General features: G+C 37.1%; 1 protein-coding gene across 3 annotated transcripts in view; it reads right to left on the bottom strand.

Moving 5' to 3' along the window:
- Nucleotides 1-21,636, bottom strand: part of GPC5 (glypican 5) — a 730,379-nt gene that overhangs the window by 696,813 nt on the left and 11,930 nt on the right. For all 3 annotated transcript variants that reach the window (XM_068676960.1, XM_068676961.1, XM_068676966.1), the window contains exon 2: nucleotides 16,230-16,391. In XM_068676960.1, coding sequence (XP_068533061.1) covers nucleotides 16,230-16,391 — 162 coding nt within the window. The remainder of the gene's footprint in view (nucleotides 1-16,229; nucleotides 16,392-21,636) is intronic.

The following is a 21,636-nucleotide window of genomic DNA, read 5'->3' as shown; positions in this document are numbered from 1 at the left end:
GGTTTGCAGACAGAGGTATTAAGAGCTCAAACAACACAGTTGAAAGCTTATCCACTCAATTCAGAACATAAGACATTACCCCCACAAATTTTTGCCTATTTTATAAAAGAAAATCCAACAAAAATTCAAATTTTAATGATGCTTTATATGATATTCAAGTTCTGTTTTGTCATCCTAGCATGTTCATCTCCTTCAGATACGCATGTTCTCAATTCTATACACTTGCCATAGTAACACTGAGTCATGTATCGTAAAAGATAAAACTGGATAGCAAGAAAGAACATCTGTTGTTCTTCACTAGAGAAGATTATTTCTCCATGAAATAATGTTCACTGGAGAAACGTGTATACAGTATAACCAGGTTTCACTTAATACACAGGTAACTTAAACTGTTTTTTTAAGATTTAGCCCACTACAGAAAGGAGGGGAAATGTTATCTCATACAGAGTAAAGAATCATTAAATAAGTAATAATAAATCATAGCAGCTTGCTTTCATTCATATTTATTCTTTCCTTGTATCATGCTAAGGATTTAATTTGATAACCTAAAGATTGCATGGGGGAAGACTGGAAGGGAGATATTTCTTCACTGTAAAATAATAGCGTTGCAATATTTTAAGATGCTGAAACTATCTTAGATTGGTAAGAAACAAAGCAGTTGTCATGAACAATCTTTCTCCACTTGTGTCCAATAAATCCTACTTAGTTGTAAAACTGCTCATAGAACCTGAATTCCATTCAGGAACCTGGTTTTCCATTAACTATCTATGCATGAGGAAGAATATTGTGGGATAACATGCATAGGGTAGACTGCATTCAGTTTTCTGATTAAATTGATGTTACTCACCTTTCAAGAAAGGGATCGTAGAATCTGACTGCTTTAACACACCTTAGGCACGCAAGAGATTTCTTTGTTAAATAAGGCAGTGGCTGGCATTTGAATACAGCACATCTACAAAAGCTGATGTTAAACCTCAACTGAAAAACCTGAGGTGGGGTTGATAATCTATCACTCCCCTAGACAGTCTGCTTCAGTGTCTCTCCTAGACAGGCTTGGTTCCCTCCAGCCTATACAGCTGACCATCACTATTTCAGCAGCATTTGCCATTCGAGTACCACCATTTGCCCCAATACCATACCTAAGAGTTTGCAACACATACATTTGATGCAATGCTATAAAAACACTGTGCAGATAGGTTACCATCATCATTTCATTCTTAAGTATTAAAGACATTCTTAAGCAAAAAAGAAAACCTAGAAAAATGGTCACATGTTACGGAGTACAGGGACAGCATACAGCACAGCTCAATGCTATGAAAATGAACGTGGTTAGTCTGCTGCAGAAACACTGCCTTGAATATTGCTTATGTCTGGATACTGCATATGCCAAGTTGCCTCACCATACATGGATGCTTCCTCAAGGTCAGGGAACACCCCCATAGGATTTGCATTTAAAAGCATGTTGTTAACCTACACATCGACCAGATCCATATGCTGCATGCTTTAGAGAACAGTGTTTACCCTATGAAAGTGAATACAAAGGGACTGCAAAACAATGCCACTAACACTGCAACTCCATATTAAAAAGGCAGTAATAACTTCTACATTTTAAGATAACAGAAAATCCAGATGTAGCTCTGTAGAGCGCACACAGCACCGCAGAACAGCATATATTTTTTTCCCAGAATTTGTACTAATTTTAAAGTTTTTGACTCAGATTAACCATTTCCACTTTCTCCTACAGTATTGTTTGGGGAAATTCATCTCACCTTTATGGGAACTGAAGAAAGTTAATTGCTTTTTTGAGAAACCACTTTGAATTAATCCCAACATGTTCTATTTTGAGTGCTTTTCTTGCTTCATTTTGTATGAATTTGACTTTTCTTGGTCTTAGAATCTTATTTTTTCAGGAAATGTTCTAACTCTGTTCTTATACTGTATGAAATTTCACACTTTCAAATGACAAATTAAAAAATTATCAGCTATTCTGAATCCTTGACGTATACAGTGAGAAAATGCTGTGGTTGTCCTTCTTTAAACATTACAGAAGACACTTGCACGTAAACGGTCCAAAACGAAGAAGTATCCCTTACAGCTCCTAGTGATAATGTGTTTCAATGAAAATTAATGTTAGATGATGCAAAGAGAGGAATCAGTCTCTAAAAAACACAATCAAATTTTATTTTCTTCACAGTACATAAGTAGAAGCATTCGCATTTGAAGAGTGGAAAACCAATTTCCTGGATTCTCTGTGACAACCTGCTGATTAACTGGACACCAAAATCTTAATGCTGTCTTCAAATTCTCCTTTCTGTTACATATTCATTTTAGGCTGTAATTTCTCCAAGAAAGGTCTGTATTATGGTCATATACTGCAAAGCATGAAGGAAATGAGAGCATAAAGTTCTATAGAAAAGGAAAAAAAAAAATGAAAAAGACCACACCTATTTCCCCCTTTCTCTTTTCTTCTTCCTTCCTAAAGCTCTCATTCTGTATTTCTCCCATTACTTCCCTAAGGTTTTGCTTTCTAGGATTTATTCATATTTGGTTTGTTGTTTTTGTTGTTGTTGCTGTTTAATTGATCCATTTCTTGTTTGATTGCCTTTCCTAGTGCACTCACTTAAGCTGATGCTTTGATTTTTTTTAAAGATCTCTAATTGACATGGATATGTTTAATTATTTAAGTGACTTGTGTAAGTGCTCTTGATCGGTTTTATGAGAGGAGCTGAGTTTTAAGAAGAGATGCAAAAAGCTTAAGCCTAGGTGCATCTTCCTCAATCTGCTTGACAGAATGCTCCTGTTCCAGTTGCATTAGGTACCATAGCAACTGCAGGGAGAAAAGCGGAGAATCAAAGAACTAGGGAAGCAAATCTGTAGTTAGAAGCAAGAACAAACCTATGATCATGATTTTTTTTCCCCTGCTACCTTGTCTGTTCTGTATCTAATTCAGAAAGTGTGAGGTTCAAGATGAGCAGCAGTCTGAATTACACTTTTTTTTCCTTCCCGCCCCAGGCTCCAGTGGCTGTTCTGTACTGGTGGCATTGTGTAAGGCCTTTATACTGCTGAGTCTTTCTTTTTAAATATTAATATACAGTATATACACTGAATGTAAGCAAAAACCGTATACCATTAAAGTAAGTGCAGTCACTGGAGCCCACAGTGTGTCTTAACTCCACTTAAAACAGACATATTTGATCTTATCTTTGGTTGTTATGGGACCAAATGCCCTTAGCTCACATACAGACACCAGATGTAAGCATCTACAGTCTGAAAGAGTGCACTTCAAACTTTCAACAGAATTATAATGTCATTTGGTATTCCCTGGGTTGTGCAGGACACCCTCTGCAGGATTAGCAGATACAATAGAAGACAGACAGGATCAGCACCTCTGCACAGGTAGGTCTGGAGGATGGACAGGACACCAGAGGGCTTCTGAAACAGAACTAGAGAGATGTCTGTACACAATCAAATTAAGCCCAGGATTTTATCCCAATGAATTGCTGCTAACACCTTTGTCTCTGGGAAGGCCACGCTCTATTACATCACTACCTTTTTTTATTATGTTAACAGCTGCCTCCTCATGGCCCCTTCTAACTTCACAGTATTTCTATTTGCTCATACTTTGGGCAACTCAGCAACAGAACCCATAAAACAGGTTTAGATTGCACAGTACCATCCACTCAGAGTGTGCTTCAAAGTTTTTGACCTGTCATTCAAAAGTAATTGAAAGTCTGTTTGATAAAGGAAAGAAAATAAACGAGAGGAAGCAAAATTTAAATTTTTTAAACCACAGGAGTCATTAATCTATTTCACAGTAAGGACTAAACACCATGATTGTAGCAATGGCAATATTTAAACCTTAAGTTATAATAAATACTCAAGAAAACATTATCTTTAAAAGAAAACAGCAGGTTCATTATCACCAGGTGTAAAAGAAAGAAAGAAAGAAAAAAGCCAGCTTAACACACCATTAAATATAAAATGGAAATATTAAATGAAAAACAAAATCTTTCCCAAGGGGATAATTCCCACAAAAGTTCCTTAAATATTAGCTTCTACCTATTAACAGAGTAAAGGAAAAGCCTTTCAGTTTTCTGTACTATGCTGACAATCGTTTACAATAAAATCAGAATGATAAATGGAAATTGTCTGTGGGGACCACTGAGCCAGGTAACAGATTCAGTTTAACACAGTTATACTGAAAAAAAAAAGTAAATAGAATTTTAGAATTTTAACATGGCTGAACGAGGCCTTACTTTGCTTACAGATTTTTTGCTTGATGCTTTCAAATAATATGTAAGGAGTGACAAAACTGAATGCTGACTGGTGATAATCAGCTGTCCTACATTATCTGCACTTTGTTTAAAATACCATGAGGTTAAAGCTGTGTTAGGCAAAAACAGAAGAACTGGATTACAAACTACATTGAGTTTAAAATTGCCATGATATATCAGAAGCACAATACAAAACCACGCTATACCTTGAAATTTCCAGTCCTCCTTTGTACATCTACAAACCTTGCAAATTATAACAATATATTATTCTCCCAGCCTCCAAATCACAAAGACTGCATGATTTATAAGCACAGCATAAAAAAAAAAATACTTGCAATGTTTAGTTATTTTTAGTTATCTAGCAACAATTGAATATATTTATACAAACATACTGCATTTTACATAAGCAGAGAACAAGTACATGCTATATTCTGAAATAAAAATGACACATTAATTTGATTTGAAAGAAATTTACTCAGCCACCTAATTAGCATGATCTTGCAGAACATGTATTGTATAATTTGCAAAGTTTATCTCATTCAAGCCAAACAGGCAGACCACAACTATCACAGCGGTGGTAGCGGAGGGGAACAACCATCTGGAATTTACATTCTCCCTTCTTTCCGTTTGAGAAGTTAGTTGGCTCCCATTCAGCACATAATTCCTTCTTTTCAAAGTCCTGCTGACAGTATGCGATCCATTGAAAAGGGCAACAACAAAATTGATGAGATCTAGACAACTAGAAGTATAACCAGCCCAGAATTCACATGTGCCTTGAGAAACACTTGTTCGATGGTGATTCAGGCCTGCCAGGTGATGCTATGCCAGTGCAGTCCCTGTTTATATATAATTCAAACAAAAATACTTACTGGAGCAGGAACTTGCATCTTTGTTGCAGATGAATACCTAACTACTGAACTGGAGTTATTTTTTCACATTGCTTCTGTCATAATGAATATTAATTAGTTACACAGAACAGAACAGCTGCAACAGGAAAGCTTAAGAGTTACATGCTGCAAAATAAGAAATAACCCAGAAAGCAGCCCACTCTACTCAGTAATCTGTATTTTTAGACATTACATGAAAATCTTGCACAAATAGCTACTATACACATACTAAACTGCTATGCAGCTGATCTACAGCAAACCTTAGAACCCATATCACGATTTGCTATGCATGTGTCATTTAAATGCACATGCTTTTAAAAGCATGCACTCAAAAAAATGCATATAAAATATTCTCCTTTGGCACTCCAGAATCAGCAGACCTCTAGCCTGCATAGACCTAAGTTCAAGCCTTTAATGCACGCTGAAATTTGTTGATTTATTAAAAATTGACACTACTTGTATCCATATTCTTTTAAGGATCAAAGTAAAGCTACCTATGCCTGCTGCTGAACTGTTTAATATCAGTAAAGGCATGTTTCATTACCACTTTTAAAATTACTACACCACCTACTTTATTCAATGAGATGGACATACTTTCTGCTTCATTACAGTAAAAAAAAAAAAGTGGAAAAAAAAAGAAAAAAAGAAGAAAAGTAGATAATCATTTCATATTTTGCATGTCTGGCAGGAGGGAAGTAGCAGTAAACCAGGTTTCATTCACTTCAGGGTAAAAGCAATCACCTCTTGGTAGCTGATAGGCTGGAACCTTAAATATCAGCTTACTCCTCAATAACCTGCTTGTGTTCCCAGACCTTAATCACACCCTTGAGCTACATTAGACCTGGCTGCTGTAAGATTTCAGAGAGCAGGGAAGTTCTGGGAGCTGTTACTTTGGCGTGTATAATACACACACTGTGGCACAGCTCCAGACAGCATATGCATCTAAATACTTGCGTCCAAGCTTTCAATACTGTCAAGGACGACAGAGGGCTCAGTTCAGTTGCTTCACCATAGGTTTCTAGTGGCATTCAACATGCCCTAAGGTATTTAGCAATAACTTTGGATTCTTTATCTCCACACGAGCAAAATTCTCTTCCCAGCTTTCTGCTTGCTGTTCAGATCTTTTCTGCAGATTTCCTGGGTTATTTCTCTTTTTATCACTCATCTACTTTTCAAAGTAAAGGTGTAGTCATATACAAGAAAAACTCAATGCTGCTTTGAATTTTGTAATAGTGTATTTTAATGTTTGTCTGATGAATATCAATTTGATGCAAATCTGCCCTCCCTCACTATTCCTTTTTTTCTATTTTGACAAGATTGTTTTCTAATTAAAAATATCACTTAAAATACAATGATATTTACCTGATTAAGATGTAAAAACATTAAACTTTAAAAATTTCACCTAAGCGCAGACTATTTTAGTTTTGCTGGGAGAGAGAACTGTTTTTACTTCTCACAAAGCCTTTGAAAATACAGTACATAGTTCCATTTCTCCTAAGCATTATGTTCACTGAGATGCAATTTGGAGAAAAAAAAAAGGGGGGGGGGAGGTAAAGATAAGACTATTTCAAAAACTACAAACATGGAACATGGAGTTCTTAATAATATAATTAGTAACTCCACGTATTTTGTAGCTCTATGCACAACAGTTTCACTGTAAAAATAATAAATAATGAAATTATTTTGGGGGTACAAAGTTTTGAACAAATGAATGTTCATTCATATAAATATATCCCTATACTATATAGGAATATAGTATTCTAAATTTAAGTCCATCTTTATGTTTGAAGCAGTCTATCCCATTGTGTTAGAGTACTTACCTTCTTGGAGAAGATATTAATGAACTCTTTTTTGTCAGATCATAGCACCCAGTGATTAAACTTAAAACTAGTTAAAACATTCAATTCCTTTAACTGTTCTTTATAAATCACATTTTAAACCTGATGTAAGGCTAAAAAGCAGGTTGAGCAGTCTAGACTGTCCTCCTGCCCCAAAGCATGATCAATCATATCTACTATATAATTCTTGGCACACATTGTCCTGTACAGCTTGTTTCTAAGACATTTGGACATTGAACTTCTCTAGTAGTTTATTCAAATATTTTTAATGTTTCATTGGAAAATATTTCCTCATATTAAACCTACACCTCCCTTGCTACAATATAAAACCTTTTTCTTTTTTAATCTACCCCGCGTAACAGAATACAGGTAACTTTCTTCTAGACAGTTAGAATCCATATTTTTTTCAGAATAGCGTAGTTCTTCCCTAGGTCTCTCATTTTAAAGGAACCAGGGCTGTCCCTTTTTTAAGCTACATTTAGATTTCAGAGTACACTTTTGCTCCCTTTTCTGGCCCATTTTCTTCTTCAAGTAAGCTATCCAAAACCAAAGTCTTCCAGCTCAAGGTTTATCAGCACAAAACAGACAAGTTTTGGTTCACGAATCTTATCTGCTGTCTTTCTGTTTAAGAATCCTGAGATGATAGCTGTCTTCCCCACAACAGCAAGAGATTGCTGTCTTCTGTCAACTTTCGATCCATCATTATTCCAAGAACTTTTCTTACAAAACAGATCCACAGAAAGTTATCCCCCATCTTGTTATTTCTTCCGTTTCTTCGCGATTAAAAATAGCACCTGTATTTGCTCCTAATGAACACTGTTTTTCAGGCTTTGTTTCTAACTTCTCAATATTACTTTAAGTTCCGTCTTCCAACAATACTTGACTGGCTGACAATGTAATTAATTTTCTTAACAGAGAAAATAGAAATACTAAACAGATATATAACTTTTCCACTTGTAATTGAAAATCCTGGAAATCTAAATGGCTACAGAAAAATATTGTCTTTGAAACAACACTAAACAGTTGTCCTAAACCACCAATTTTATACTGCCGTCTCTTGGACTTTGGTCTCCTTTCAATCTCCTACATTCTACCAGCAAATCAGCTTCCCAAATTTTTCAGAATAAGCAGTATGCAGGCATCCACAGTTACATGAAAATGCAAGCCACTTCACAGAAGGAAATGACGTTTTAAATTTGTAAATCACTTTTCTTTTTTCTAATGCGTAAGCATGGCATAAAGTATAAAAGTTTGAGATTAGCATATGTCTATACCGATCACTTTGTTACAAAGACCTAAACCAAAATAGCACTTAGCTGAGCATTAATATATATATAGCATATATATTATTATTATATATATAAACGTTATATATTATGTAAAAATCTTGGTATTTATCCAGCATTTGACTCTGAAAATTTAGCTGATATCCATGATGACAGGACTGCATAAGTACCAGTCTACATGTATGTAAGTCAGCCTAACTGTAACTCAGGTATTACTGCAGCTAGTAAAAATAATTAAGTGATTGTAAGTAACCATAGCTTGAGACAAGAATCTGCAAGCCTAACAGCACACCAGAAGAAACAGAATTTTAAGAAAAGACTGATGTGGTGAAAACTGTTATTACAGAATCCCAGCGAATCCCTGTGTTCATAAGCCTCAGGAATGCCTGTAGCAAAGCATACATGTATGCAAATAAGTACCCAAAAGATAAGAATGAAATACAATGAAAGTAAATCCTTCCAGAATCATAAAAGACATTTTTATTATCTGCAATACAGAAATAAAACTCAGGATTAGTGCTTAAAAGTATTAATCTAAATATTGAGATTTCTGCACTTGCAACAGCCCCTTAATGCTGTGCTTTTTGTGTATATAGACATACTGGGTTCAATTCTAAGTTACAATAGTACACTGCTTATCATGGTTTTTGCATTATACAGAAAATAAAATACCATCTGAATAGGTGATTTCTGAAGTTAATAAGGCTTCTGTAACAACTTTGCTCCCTAGACCAACCAGTGGGTATAATCATTGTCTTGCTATATTATATCTCTTACTATATCTCTACTTTTATTTGAAAATTCATGGCAGACTGTTGAAGTTTCCACTGACTGGAAGGTGGGAAACATAACCCCCATGTTTAAAAAGGGAAAGACTGAAGGCCCAGGGAACTACGGGCCAGTCAGACTCATGCCTGTGCCTGGAAAGATCATGGAGCAGATCCTTCTGTGAAGTATCCTTAGGCACATGGAAAATAAGGAGGTGCTTGGTGACAGCCAACGTGGGTTCACTGAGGGCAAATCATGCCTGACAAATCTGGTGGCTTTCTGTGACAGGGTTACAGCACTGGTGGGAGAGTGACTGCCATTAACTATTTGGACGTGTGCAAAGCATTTGACACTGTCTTGCATGATCTCCTTGTCTCTGAATTGGAGAGACATGGATTTGACGGATGGACCACTTGGTTAGTAAGGAATTGTCTGGATGGTTTCATTCAAAGAGTTACAGTCAACGGCTCGATGTCCAGGTGGAGACCAGTGACTAGCGGTGTCCCTCAGGGGTCTGCACAGGGACTACTACTGTTTAATATTTCCATTAATGACATAAACAGTGGGGTTGAGTGTGCCCTCAGCAAGTCTGCCAATGACACCAAGCTGTGTGGTGTCAACAACACACTGGAGGGAAAGGATGCCATCCAGAAGGACCTGGACAGGCTTGAGAGGTGGGCCTGTGTGAACCTCATGAAGTTCAACAAAGCCAAATCCAAGGTTCTGCATCTGGGTTAGGAAAATCTCAAACATCACTACAGGCAAGGTGATAAGTAGATTGAGAGCAGCCCTGAGGAGAAGGACCTAGGGATGATGGCTGGTGAAAGACTCAACATGAGCTGGCAGTGTGTGCTTTCAGCCCAGAAAGCCAGCCATGTCCTGGGCTGCATCAAAAGCAGCATGGCCAGCAGGTCGAGGGAGGTGATTCACCTCCTCTACTCCATTCTCGTGAGAGTACCTGGAGTACTACTTTCATCTCTGGGGCCCCCAGCATAAGAAGGGTATGAACCTGCTGAAGGAGGTCCAGAGGAGGGCCATGAAGATGATCAAAGGCTGCAGCACCTCTCCTATGAAAAGAGGCTGCGGGAGTTGGGGCTTTTCAGACTAGAACTCTGGGGAGCTCTTCAGAGTGACCTTCCAGTACCTAAAGGGGCCTACAAGAAAGCTGGGGAGAAACTCTGTCAGGGAGTGTAGTGATAGGAATAGGAAATGGTTTTAAACTAAAAATTGATAGATTCAGATTAGATATTTAGAAGAAGTTGTTTGCTCAGAGGGTGGTGAGGCACCGGCACAGGTTGCCCAGAGAAGCTGTGGATGCCCCATCCCTGGAAGTGTTCAAGACCAGGTTAGATGGGGCTTTGGGCAACCTGGTCTGGTGGGAGGTGTCCCTGCCCATGGCAGGGGAGTTGGAACTAGATAGTGTTTAAGGTCCTGTTCAACCCAAGCAATTCTGTGATTCTTTCCTCAGCCCAAGAGGTAACACTATCATAGCTATGGGGAAAGTTCTACCGGGTAAGAGAATGAGGTGCATAACTCATTTTTGAGCCTGAGACATTTTTGAGACCCTTATCCCTCAAGTTCAACAACCCAACAACAACTGGGTCTCAGCCTGTTCACTTCGTGGATTTTTAATATGCTCAGTTTCATTTAATTAATGGAAGTTGGGATTCATAGGTACTTGGATTTTAGCTTACTTTTATCACACTTAAAATACAAAGGATTACAGAGTAGAGAAAGGGAAAATATTGGAACTTCAAAGCAGCTCTTTGCATTGCAAATTATACAGAGTGCAATCATCATTTGAAACCTTAAGTGAGATACAGCAGATCCTGCTGAAATAGTTTTCTAATTTTCAAATAATTCTTCACAGACCTTCACAAATGGAAAACAATTGAAACAGTGCCAGAGCAGATATAGTATTACAAGGTTGAACAAAATTTCATTATTTCTTATGGCTTAGCATGCTACCAGAGAAAGCACCTCAGAAGCTTTGAACACATTTTCTAGTTCATATAATTTACTTTAGCTACGGGCTACAACTTTATCATATTTAAATGTAGCACGTGTACTGTGACCTCAAACAATCTAAGTTTGATTTCACTTAATTCTGATCAAGCTTGAAGTCAACATTGATCTATTATGTAATAAAATTATACAGGAAAAAAAAAATGGTTTGGGGCAAGGTGATTCAATATACTCCAGAGCTTACATCACAAAAACTGTAGAGTTTTCTTACGTAGTAGTAAAAGTGTCAGGAAATGCTGGAGTGAAAGAATGTCATTTATCACCTCTTTCTTACAAAGGTATACTTGCCAAGCCCACTATTTTGGTGAAAGGCTGCCACATTCTTAAACGATTCAAGGCTCCATTTTTTAAAATCAATTTTATGACACTAGGTATCCCAAACACGGTAGCACAAACCAAAATCCATTTACTTTCAGTAAATGGATTGTACTTAATTGTCCTTTTACTTAATTATCTCTTAATTTCCCTTTCAACCAGACAAGCTGCTATGTCATATACTGCCACTTTCTGAAGAGTTATATGCTCTGTGTGAAAAAGTAACAGTGACACAAGATCTGCTATCCTTTGCCCATAGCTCCACCCCACTCCAAATCACCAGCTTCCTAGATAATTTTAGTTCTTCTTCAAGTGATTGGAGAGGAACTCCTCTCTGTTGTGATTTTTTTCCCCCCTAAACATAACTTGGCACTGCACTGTGACTGTGCAAGGGTCACACATCCATGACATGGTATGGCCAGTGTCAGGAGGAAGCCTTTTTTATAGGTATAGGACACAAGTTCTTTCTAGTCATCCATACCCATCATTTTGGCTGCTTGTTTTTTTATTTCATATGTTACTAGGTGAGCACTGGTGTTATGTAATAAAGCATTGTACTACATGGCAGCTTGTGTCACCTGTGATATGTCATCGCATATGAAAACTCTTCAGGTTTCTCTTTCACGTTCACAATATTGCTCTGCATCATGTCTTACTGGACTTGGCTATAAGCATCATTTGGAGGAGAAGGTATTGCCCTCACCTCAATAAAGAAAGCCTGAAATACAGAGGATTTAAATCTTTTACTGCTTTTCCTTGTCAAAAACAGCAATGTCAGGTTTAAACCTCTCGACACTACAACAGCTCAGCAGGCCTAGCTAACACAGATCTATGTTCCCTCTTAGATGTTCACAGTGAGGAGCCACTTTGGTGAGCTGTCTTCACATGACTACAGGTACTTTGAACTAAAAATAAATAAAAATCTGCCAGCCCAAGACTCATCCCAGAGGAAACTTTTGGCCAAGTACTACATAAGAGTGTCTGGGAACTAGAGGTCCTACAGGCACCATTTCCAAGCAAGACAGTCACAAGCCAGACCATGCCAGTTGACCACTGGTAGCTCTTTGTCTTCTTTCATTTGGAGGTGCCAACAAGGGTCAGCGTGAACCTTGTGTAGTGTTTAAGAACTCTGCAGAAGTATATATACATATATGCTGCAGACCTATATATATATATATATATATATAAAGGTTAAAAAAGCAATTATTTGTTTTTATGGTTTCCCCTAGAGTGGAGATAGCATTGCAGTACCTGCACAGCATTCACAGTACTTTTTTCACTTGTTATTAGGACAACAAATGCTGAAAATGCAAAGATGTGCAAGAATGCTATCCTACCTAAAATAAGCGTCTTGAAACACGGCTAGCATGCAGCCTAAGGTTTGTAGTCACCTTCCCGAAGGGAAGAATGATTTCTTGCTCTCCACAAAGTGTCTCCTACTTACTAGATTAATATCTAGGCTGGCATATATTATCTTTTTTAACTTCACTCTCTTATCCTTCTGTTCCCTCATCCCTCTTCAAAGGTATTAACAAGAATCAAGATGTGGAGTAAAAAAGCAGACTACATTTTAAAATGCCCTGAAATGTAAGGAAAAACCATAACAGTACTTGCTAAGAAGCAGTACACAAGTGGTACGATTTACATCATTTAACCTGAAGTGTTTTAAAAGGCCTGGATGGAATTTTTGCAACATTTGAAAACTGTAAATAGAAGGCAATGCTTACCACAATATAGTACCACAGCATTTAAAGAAATATTAGAAGGTGGCATAGACATGTCATATACAGGTATTTTTACTCTCATATGAAGATACATGCACACACAGAATTAACAGATAGACACACAGATGCTTTATGAGCAAATACAGTGATCCTAAAGCACTTAATGATTCTTTATTACTTAGTATCTGGACTTCATTTAATGCATACAGAAAACATGCCTCTGAAGATCTCCGAAGGCAGACACAGATGACTTATTTTAACTACCTCTCACTACTGAATATGTATGAAATTGAAAGAAAACATTACCTATTTGTTTCATTTGGAGCCAGTCAGCTCTTTCAGGCCAAGGCATCCAACCTCAACAATCAAAGACAGGTAATAACCGTGGTGAAGTCCATGACACCTGCTCCCATCTGCACACACCCCAGCAACCCCCTTCACACTTTCTGCCTAACTGCTGAGATGCCTGACCTGTTGCCAAAGTAGCAGGAAAATTTGGTAAAGTTTTCACTTCGAGGTAATCACACTTCTAGCTGCACGGCCTAGCCTGAACAGAAGATAAGGGGAATGCCTAAAGGTATGATCTTTCTCCAGGTGGTGAATGTGGAGACAAAGGCACTGGAAAGGGCCTTCTGGAGGTCTTCGGTCCAAACTCCTGCTCTAAGAGGGTTAAAAACTGAACTCAGACCAGGTTGTGCAGGATTTTGTCCAGACAGAAGTATGTCTTACTATGTTCCTAGAGTTCAAAACCCAAAAAACATCAGCAACATCGTTTTATGGTTTCTGAATCTGAAACCATACAGCTTGAATTTCAGCTAACAATGGTAGCAATTCTTCAAAAATGAATAGTATGTACAACTTCATGTTTTCCCACAAATTACTACTTCAAGGGCAAAGGTTTTATATCTCAGCAACTCTGGAATCTACTGAATATTCTCTCTAATTATACTTCCTTGCATAGATGGAAATAAAAGACTAAAGTACCAAATCATATAATTTGAAATATTTGAAGTATGTAACATATACAAAATATATACTTCATAGTATATGCATTGAAAAATATTAGTTTAAAAGTAAATAATGAGAAAAAGCCAGTGGGATTAGTACTGAGTGTTTAGGCTACATATTTGGGAAAGATGGCTTAGGTTCCTGCTACAAGCACTGCTCATGTGTTTTTCACCAAAAGATGAAAAAAATGTAATCCTCAAGAGGTGCTCAAACCATCCCTCTAGTGGGAGGATGAATCATCACTAGTGCTTCCTGAGACCCTTTCTACGCTGTTAAATGGCATTAGTGGGATAATTTAGAAGCGCATTTGCTCCTTATTAGCCTCTAAATTGGTGATTAGGGAACCTTCCTGAACTTGCAGGGGTTACAATTAAAATCTTTAAAAGGCAAAAAGAGCCTAGAACCCACATTCTGAATAATTGCTAAGATTGTACATGAGGGAAACACCTCATCATCATTTCTCGTCAAAGGCATGCATACTCCTGCCTTTCAGGGAGAACTCAGCTACAGGGGTAGGTTGCACACAGTCTGAAAATATGCAACAGACTGAACCTCTCAGGATGTAAAAGCAATCGAAAAGTCAGTTTCTGGGTCCTAAATTCACTAACATCACTTTAATTTCACTTAAATCCAATTCCTGTCAAGACAGAGAAATTCTGGGATTGCACAAGTATATAACCTAGATATGTAAAGGTGCTTTTTGGTTTTGGTTGGTTGGTTGTTTTTTTGTTTTGTTTTGTTGTTCTACGGCTGAAGGAAGGTAGGAGGTGTTAAAATCCCACAGCAGAAAGCACAGCCCTCACTTAAGGAAAGTACCGCTGGTTCCTCAGCTCTACAGAGTCTACAGCCTCAGATCAGCAAAGCAACACAACATATTGCGAAAGAAGATGGCTAATCTACACAAGCTGGAAGGAAGAATGGAAGCAGATGACAGGGCACTTTGCAGATGACTTTGTGCACTTTACCAACGATCTTCTGATCATGACACACACTGACAGCTGTATTATCCAGGCTAAATGGCAATGATCCCAGAAGGCAGACAACAACCTTGTCTTAACATTAGACAGAACCTAAACTTCAAACGATGGAAGGCCTTAGGAGCTCAGAGTCAATTTGGTGTCCATTTTATGAGCAGTAGTTTTAAATCTGCTAATCATTTTAGATTCAAAGATTAAAAACAAGAGAGCCACCAGAGGGACAACTTACAAAGCCTGTACATCTTATCCCATCCACCCAAGTAGCCATAAGTGCATAATAAGGCTGTAAGTACACATTAATAGACAAATGACAAAACTGTAGGGATTTGCCCATAATATGTATGAATCCTATTTCCCTTTCCATCACATACAAACATACATTGCAACTATTTCTCACATATTTCCAGTTCCTGACCAATTTCTGCATTAATTGATGCCTTATTATAAATTCAGAGTAAGATGAATAGTATGCAGGAAAATTTCTTAAAGGCAATCCCACCACCAGCTCAAACAGCTCATGAGATAGTTTTCCATCATACATTGAAACAAATGAAATTCACTGGATTCAATTTCATTTTACCAATTTAAGTAAAATTCAATTCAATTTGAAATTCAAATTTTACTTATTTTTATCAACTTTTTATCAACTTTTTTTATCAACTTTAAAAAAAAAATAAATTCAAGAACCTATATACCTGGAAAAAAATTTGATCCCAGAAACGTACCTCAGGAAAACAACACCCAAGTATTTCCATTACAACAAGCCAATGCGGTAAGCAGAACTAGAATAACAAAATCTGTTTGCTAGCACACCAGGCAACAGTATAGCCAAATTAATTAAATTATCATCCAAATTAAAGAGGTCTAGGAGGAAAGCCAAGGTAGTGGTTTACGAGCTTAGTCAATCTTTTTAAAACTGCTTCTTTCTTCTCAAATATTATTTTTCAAAAGTCACTAATTCCAAAAGCAATGCAGTTGCTTTTCACCTACATGATTCAATGCTCCTTCTGCAGGGGAAAGAGAAACTAAAAAATAACAGATAACTTTTATTATACGCCTAAACTAATCAAAGACTAAAATCAAGAAAAGTATGAGCAGGTTTGAAGACAAAAAGCAGGAAGCCTTACCTTGAAACGCCGCTGCATTACGAGATATTAAAAATTTTAATGTAGCACTTGATGTTTGAAGCACTTGCTGTATATCTTGCTTCGCTGCAGTCTGATATCTTTCTTCCATCTTTTTGTTGCAGCATGTTGGATTTTTTGAAGTACAAACCTGGAGATCAACCCCTAGAGAAAGAAGTAATTACAATGATTACAATGAAATAGAGGTACACAATACATAAACGCACAGAAAATTTTTTTGGTTTTAGCATCGGTATATATACTTAAAAGAAATACCCAGAGCTTCAAAGGCATCAGACCTTGTTAAACAAAAATTAGATGGGGGTAGTAACTAAAATTCTGTGGGAAGAATATACTTATTACAGTTAATTAGTGTCATATAACAGCATTTCCTTGACACTGCAATCTTATTCTAGCTTGAATATTACTGGCTAACGTTGGTCAAATACATCGGATACACACTGTACATCACCTAGAATATTGACCTGCTGGGCTAGCTCATGTCTGGCACTCTTGTTCTCCTGTAAAACTTGGGCTGGAAAGGGCTAACTACTGCCAAATATTACAGACACGACAACAGAAAGCCCATTCCTGATATAAACATGCTCATATTAACTTTTATATGGAGCAGTCCTAAATTCCAATATAATCTCTCTTACTGGATTTCTCTAATGTCTAACACTCCCATTCAACTGTCATGCCAATTCACTACTTCACTACTGGGATGGGAAAAGTTCATAGAAATGAACATCTTTTCAAGTTGTTGGCACACAGAAATTCAAGAGAGAATTCAGTACTGTTCTGACATCTGTTTAATTTTTTATTTTTTTTAAAGAACTGGAGATAATCAAGCGGGAAAACACCCTATTTGCCCTCTTTGTTATCATGTAGCATTAAAATGTTTTACATTGTATCAAAAAAAAAATCTAAAATGAAAAAAAAAAGCAAACATTCCATGAAGGAAGAAAGATATGAGAATTTAAATGACATTAACACAAAAATTGTACTGTTCAATTCAAACTCCACTCTGATACACTGTTTCACTGACAGTAATCACATTTTTATCTGCTCTGTGGGCTGAATCATAATTCGGTGGTTGTGTGTATATACATAATTCTTTCTTCATAATAAGTAGAAAGGGAAGATAATGATGGGAATAAAAAAGGAAGACATTCTAAGATGAAAACTTAAATCTGTGTCATCCTTGACTCTACTCACTTTCAGTTCTTACACTACCTCCCTGAAGCTAACCTTTTCATGTGAGGAAGGCAATACCCTAACATTGCTTTTAAATCATACTTCTATTTCTGTATTTTCCATGAAAACTCATTCAGAAGTAATATGAATATGGTTATGGGGAAAGGGAGGCCTTACACATTTAGAAAAGCATTAGAACAGAATGACAAAGGTAAGTAATATGGACCATTCAAAAGTTGTGTTCATCTAAGACTCTAGATAAAACTTGTCTCTACAATACTATACAGAGGTAATCTAATTCCCTTGACAAATATAGCATATAACAGATAATATGGTCTCTGATTTGCTCAACATTTCCTTCTGGCATTGGTGGTTTCCATTGTCACAATTCCCTTGTTTTTCCATACCTGCTTTGGGATACATTGCAACCTAACCTACAGTATTAAATATTATAGATTTTCTCTTCATTTTTAAAGAAACTTCTTCTCTTCATGCATATTTTCAGGCAAAACAAATTGATTGCAGTGAAGAGTGCTGTTCAGGAATTGATAACACTGCTTCATATCTATGAAGACAACTGTTTTACTCCATATACATCACAAACGTTTGACCCCACATACACAGGAACATTTCACCACCCATATTAAGAATGTGTGCCTTGAAATAAATCCATTTCACAGACAGGACCAGGAGCAAATCTCATTATGTTAAGGGAAGAGCAGTAGATACTTTAAGAAATCCTGCTACCATACAGAATTCAGAAATCTGAGATTGCCTTTATGGAAGCATGCAAAAGCAAGAATGTGACCCGTGGATATGAAAATGAACTCAGGCGAGCGATATCCCTGTAAATCTCTTTGAAGTGATTCTTGGCAGAAGCGTAACACAGCAATTGGCACACCTACCTGCCACAGTCCAGGAAGCTGAACCCAACAGAAAGATAAAACTTTATTCTAATGCAGCCACAAATCGCTGAACTTCTGCAACTATTAAGAAATTATATTTCTTAAGTGTTTTAGTACAAGATACCTTTTTCATCATACTACTAGATGCTTTTGAAAGCTGTTTACCCTAATCATTTATTTAAACGTGATTTCCATGTTCTTCAGTATTCAAATTTTTACAGCTTATGAAATAATTTCTCCTGGCAAGCCGCCTTTACAAATGCCACATAAGAACGTACACATCCCATCCCCAGACATTCCAATTCAGCAGAAAAAAATGAAAATGAAAGTGCAAAATTAAAGGTTGTCTATTACATTATCTATTAGGTACTTTTGCATTTGTTATGCATGCCAAAGAAAATAGCATCAGAGACAGCTTCTCCCTCTCCTCCATTTCCAGTGCTTCCCCAAGCCTTGGAGAAGTTTTCTGACCCTACTGACTCCCATCTCCCAACCCATGCTGAATCTCCAAACCAAGTCCCCTAAACTGCTGACCACCTCCAACTTCCCACAGCATTCCCACATTCCCAGTCCTAGGCAGCACCCCCAGATATGGAGACTCATCCCATTTTGCCTTGCAAAGATAATGGCACACCAAATCACAGCCCGGGATGCAACAAAATTTAGGACATAGGAATTGCTGCTTCACAAAAGAGCAATATAATGCCAATTCACTGCTCTGGGTAAGGGCCCCTCTGCAGAGGGCAATTGTTGCAGAGCAGCTGAAACACAATGAACAGAAAGAGAAGGAGCAGCAGGGGGGATGAACCAGGTCATGGTACCCCAAGCACATACTTCGGATGCTTAAGGCTGGCCACACCTAGCATTTAAAACAGGCAAAGCTGGAACCTGAACTGCGTGAAATTCTGTTTTTCTACAACCTATAGCTGAAACTCTTATGACATTTGTTTAAAAGTTTTGTGGTGTTTTGTTTGTTTGTTTTTAATCAGTGCAGCGGTCATGGCTTCAGCAAAGTTTGGTTCTGTAAAGAGATAGCACAGAATTACTCCACAGAATGGGTCAAGAGGACATATTAGTGATGCCTGACTCAAACCAAGAAATAAAAGTATTAAAACTATGTTAATACACTCTGTTCCAGGGGTGAGTTACACCACATGTATATAAAACACTTATCATTTCAGGTGCAATTATCTCATATGCAAAACATGTCCAAGCTGACACTGTCTAAGGGATTAAAGCACTGCAAGCTTCTATTAAAACTTTTTAAATCCTCTCACTTATGATCAGATACATCTGCTGTCATAAGGAATACTAATTAATTTAAATATTAGCTGCATTAAATAAGAATTTTAAAATAACATACTGTTAAAACAGCAAGAGGCAAACTGGACTAATATACCACCCACCTACATGCAAATTAAAGGAATGATAATAAGCCTGCAGCAACATTTACTCATCATACCAGAAAGGTCTATTCACAGGTACAACACGCAGTTCTCTCTCTAATTTTTTTTTACTCACTTTGAGTTTATCACACAGAGAATATCACAGTACAGGGCAAGCCAAGGTATAGTCTGTAGTACGCCAGCAGCAACACAGCTACAAACATCAAGAGAAAAAATGTTTATACCAATAGCAATATTCCCAGCATTGCATTGCTACAGCCTTTTTTTTTTTTTCCTCTCTCTTTTTTGGTCACTGAATATTATCTACTGCTTGTAACAAAAATCAACTCACTGCTGTTAAAAAAGGCAGCTGCCTTAGTCATGTAACTGACACTGTAAAAGAGAGGAACCATGTTATTAAGTTGTTTGGACAAATTTCAATGCCATACCAATTTCAGACTTCCTATATTCTTTATTCCCCTACATGTGTTCTTTAAGTTCTTTACTGAAAAGGAAAGGCTTTCTTTACATTTTCTTATTAAAAAAATGATTCTGAACTCAAATGCTTGTTTTTGTAATTACTATTTGTTTTTATAATTACTATTTGTGCATAGATTTTGTCTTTCCCAACCTTCAAATAAACCAGCAGAGTGCTCAAAAGGAAAGAATTAGTCGTATAGTCAAACCTGATCTACTAGGGTTTGTCTATTGGTCATACATTGATGCATCAGGCAGATTTACAACTCTTTGCAGTACTTTTTCTTCCTTAGACCTCCATTCCTGCTTTTTCAGGGAAGTCTCTTACCTTCATAAAGAAGCTTCCAGCCAGCATGACTTCAGAAGAGAAACTGGGGGGGAGGCCACTGATACTAATACAAATCCAAGACAGAGTGCTTTTTAACACAGATGCATGAATAAGAAGGCCTCAAGAAATAGATGTTTAAAAGTTTGACAAGAATACATAATTTTATTTAATCAGACCAACATATGGATTAGATTACGAACTCTTATGTTGCTGAAACCTCTCTGGCTACAAGAAATTGTACTACGTGATGTGTGTTGAATTCATGTCTGACCTTGCCCAAAGCCTGTCTTGCTCAAGAAGCATGCTCAGCACCTACTGACACAGAAGCTGATCTGGAACAGTGCAGAGCTTGGGTTTCTCCCTAACTGCAGCATTTTCATAGGGACAAAAATATTGTGAAATGAAAAAATTATTTCATTTCTAGGTATCCAGAAGATAACCCAATGCTCCTACACTATTCTGAAAAAAGTCTCTCCACTCTTCCTGCAATTTGCTCCTTCAGTTTACCATTAGCTCCCAATGACTTTGACTTCCAAACCAACATACTCCCAGTTTCACAAAACAGCCTGATCCATTCATCTTTTACCTCTCTTCCATAAATACTTAGTATCATTATATACCTATTAAAATATTTTGTTTTCTATTATAATTCTCAGTACTTTTTATGTTTCTTGATTTCACGCTTTTTAATATGCTTATCTATCCTTTTTTTCTTCTTGACCTAATCACATTTGAGGTATGATTATCAGCCCAAAAAATTGTCAAGATTAAGAAACATAGCAGTTGTTTGAACTAGAATTAAACCACAATGAGGATTTATCTAGATTAATCTATTATTAATCTAGATTAATTTTACTGAGCATTGTCTACATCAGGATTTCCCTGCAGAGAACTTGACGACTTGTCACACTGAAGACTCACATCCTCCACTATGCTTTTTACAACTTGCTTTTCTGTAGCAAAACATCAGATATAAACATTGTCCTGAGATGAATTCAGACACAGAAGTCTACATTCTATATGCAGCACATTTTGAAGGCCACAAACAACTAAAAAAACACACGACGTTATAAAAGCAGAAAATTTTGAGGGTTAGGCTTTAATTCTCAGGTGTAATG

This window comes from Anas acuta, chromosome 1, assembly GCF_963932015.1.
Source record: "Anas acuta chromosome 1, bAnaAcu1.1, whole genome shotgun sequence".
Lineage (NCBI taxonomy): Eukaryota > Metazoa > Chordata > Aves > Anseriformes > Anatidae > Anas > Anas acuta.
Note: the sequence above shows the minus strand (reverse complement) of the source record. Positions and strands in the feature narration are given on the sequence as shown.